At 50.9% G+C, this 1,720-nt stretch overlaps 1 protein-coding gene across 1 annotated transcript in view; it reads right to left on the minus strand.

Moving 5' to 3' along the window:
* OSBP (oxysterol binding protein) overlaps positions 1-264 on the minus strand; it is a gene marked incomplete in the record, with an annotated part of 41,536 nt that extends 41,272 nt beyond the window's left edge. The window contains 1 exon segment of the mRNA XM_006147433.3: positions 1-264. Coding sequence (XP_006147495.2) covers positions 1-67 — 67 coding nt within the window.
* Between the last annotated feature and the right edge of the window lie 1,456 nt (positions 265-1,720).

A 1,720-nucleotide genomic window follows, 5' to 3' on the forward strand; every position in this document is an offset into this window, starting at 1 on the left:
CGCCGCCAGGAGCTGCAATGGCTGCCGGGCCCGGTCCCACCACTCCTCTCAGCTCCGTCGCCGCCATGAGCCGTCGCCGCCCGGAGATACAGGACCGGAACCGCCTACGAGAGCCTCGGTCGCCGTCCGGGGCGCCCCACACAGCTAGCGCATCAGCCGCCGCCGCGCCGCGTCCCCGCCCCGCCAAACCCGCCGCGGGGAGGAGGGCTTGGCCTCTAGGAAGGAGGACGTCGATTGGTGCCGCTGAATGTCACTTGCAAAAGACCCCGCGGACATTGGCATTTCTCTCGAGCCTGTCATTCTACACTGCCCAGTGAGAGCTCGGGGCGGGACTAATTTACCATATCCACCGCCGATTGGTTTACATAAAGGCCAATCAGACAGTTGTACAAGCTCATTGGTGCTTCCCTGCAGACTCTACTGCTCAAAGAAGACGGGAGAATGCGAAGGGCCTGGCCACATTGATCGCTGATTGGTTAATACTTCCGCCATTCATTTTAGTTTATGCTTCTGTCATCGCCACGTCACCCCCTCCCATCCTCTTCTTTTCATCCTTTTCCGCCCTTACGGATTGGTGGTTGTGTCAGCTTCTCAATCTCTTCTACCATTTATTGAAAGGCTTGAGGAGAAAGGGGAGGAGCTTCGCCTTTACATCCTCACTTTTATTTTTTATTGGCTGATACCTATGTCATTCATTTGTTGGCGTAGAGGCGGGGCAGTGACTGGAGATGATTGGTTCCGGGAATTGTCTGTGAAAGCTAGCTTGGCAATGTTGACCAATGAAAGAGACCTAGTGAGTGAGAGACAGTCTAAGACAACCAATGAAAATCAGGAAGAGTGCTTGGGGACGTGCCTGTCTGCTTCCCCTTTAGGGAAGGTGGTGGGAGGTGAAAGCGTCTTGTACTCTCCATAGAGAGATTTTTGATATGAATGCGTTGGCGGATTCCTTTTTTGTGAATTAAGACCTTTATAGTTTCTTGGGAAGAGCTGGACCTAGATAGTGATTTTTGGCCGTGAGCCCCTGCTTGAATCTCCCGTCTAGGGCCTCCTGGCTTGGACTTGGAGGCCTGGATTCCTGGGGACTCTGGAAATAGGTTCTCCGGCCCCTCCTGAATCCGCTGTTCCCTGATTCCCTCGCCTCGTATGCTCATTATTGCACCACATCTCTGGTTTTCTTGATACTAGACGTCATATGCATGTATCCCAGAAGTTGTCTCGTGAGATGCTGGATTTAGGTACCAGGACTTTGTCTCTTGGAGACCGAAAGGCCCTCGTTGGTTTTTCTCATTATAAGCACATGTGCATATATTTTGGACAGAAAAACATCACATTTTGATCATTTGACTGGTCACACATTATTAAGAATAAATTCTGCGGGAACCAGCAGTTAGCGTAATGGCTATGTCGCTGGACTCTGACGTAGTGGACCGCGGTTCAGGTCCAGGACCCAGTGACTTAAAACTCACACCAGGCACCTGTGCATGCATGCCCAAGAACCGGAGAGGAGAATGGAGGAGAAGGGATTGCAGTATGATCATCCCCCCTGGGGGGTGATTTCTCGCTTTCTGTCTCTCTGTCTCTCTCTGTGTGTCTGGCAAGTGCACGTGCCCTATAGTGAAAATCTCTCCAAAACAAAAAAGAATAAATTCTGTAATTAGCTTTTTTTTTTTTTTTTTTTTGGCCGGAACGCCCACCTCCCAGTAATAAACCAAAATGACAG

The sequence above is a fragment of the Tupaia chinensis genome, unplaced genomic scaffold (assembly GCF_000334495.1).
Source record: "Tupaia chinensis unplaced genomic scaffold, TupChi_1.0 Scaffold000213_1, whole genome shotgun sequence".
Taxonomy (NCBI): Eukaryota; Metazoa; Chordata; class Mammalia; order Scandentia; family Tupaiidae; genus Tupaia; species Tupaia belangeri.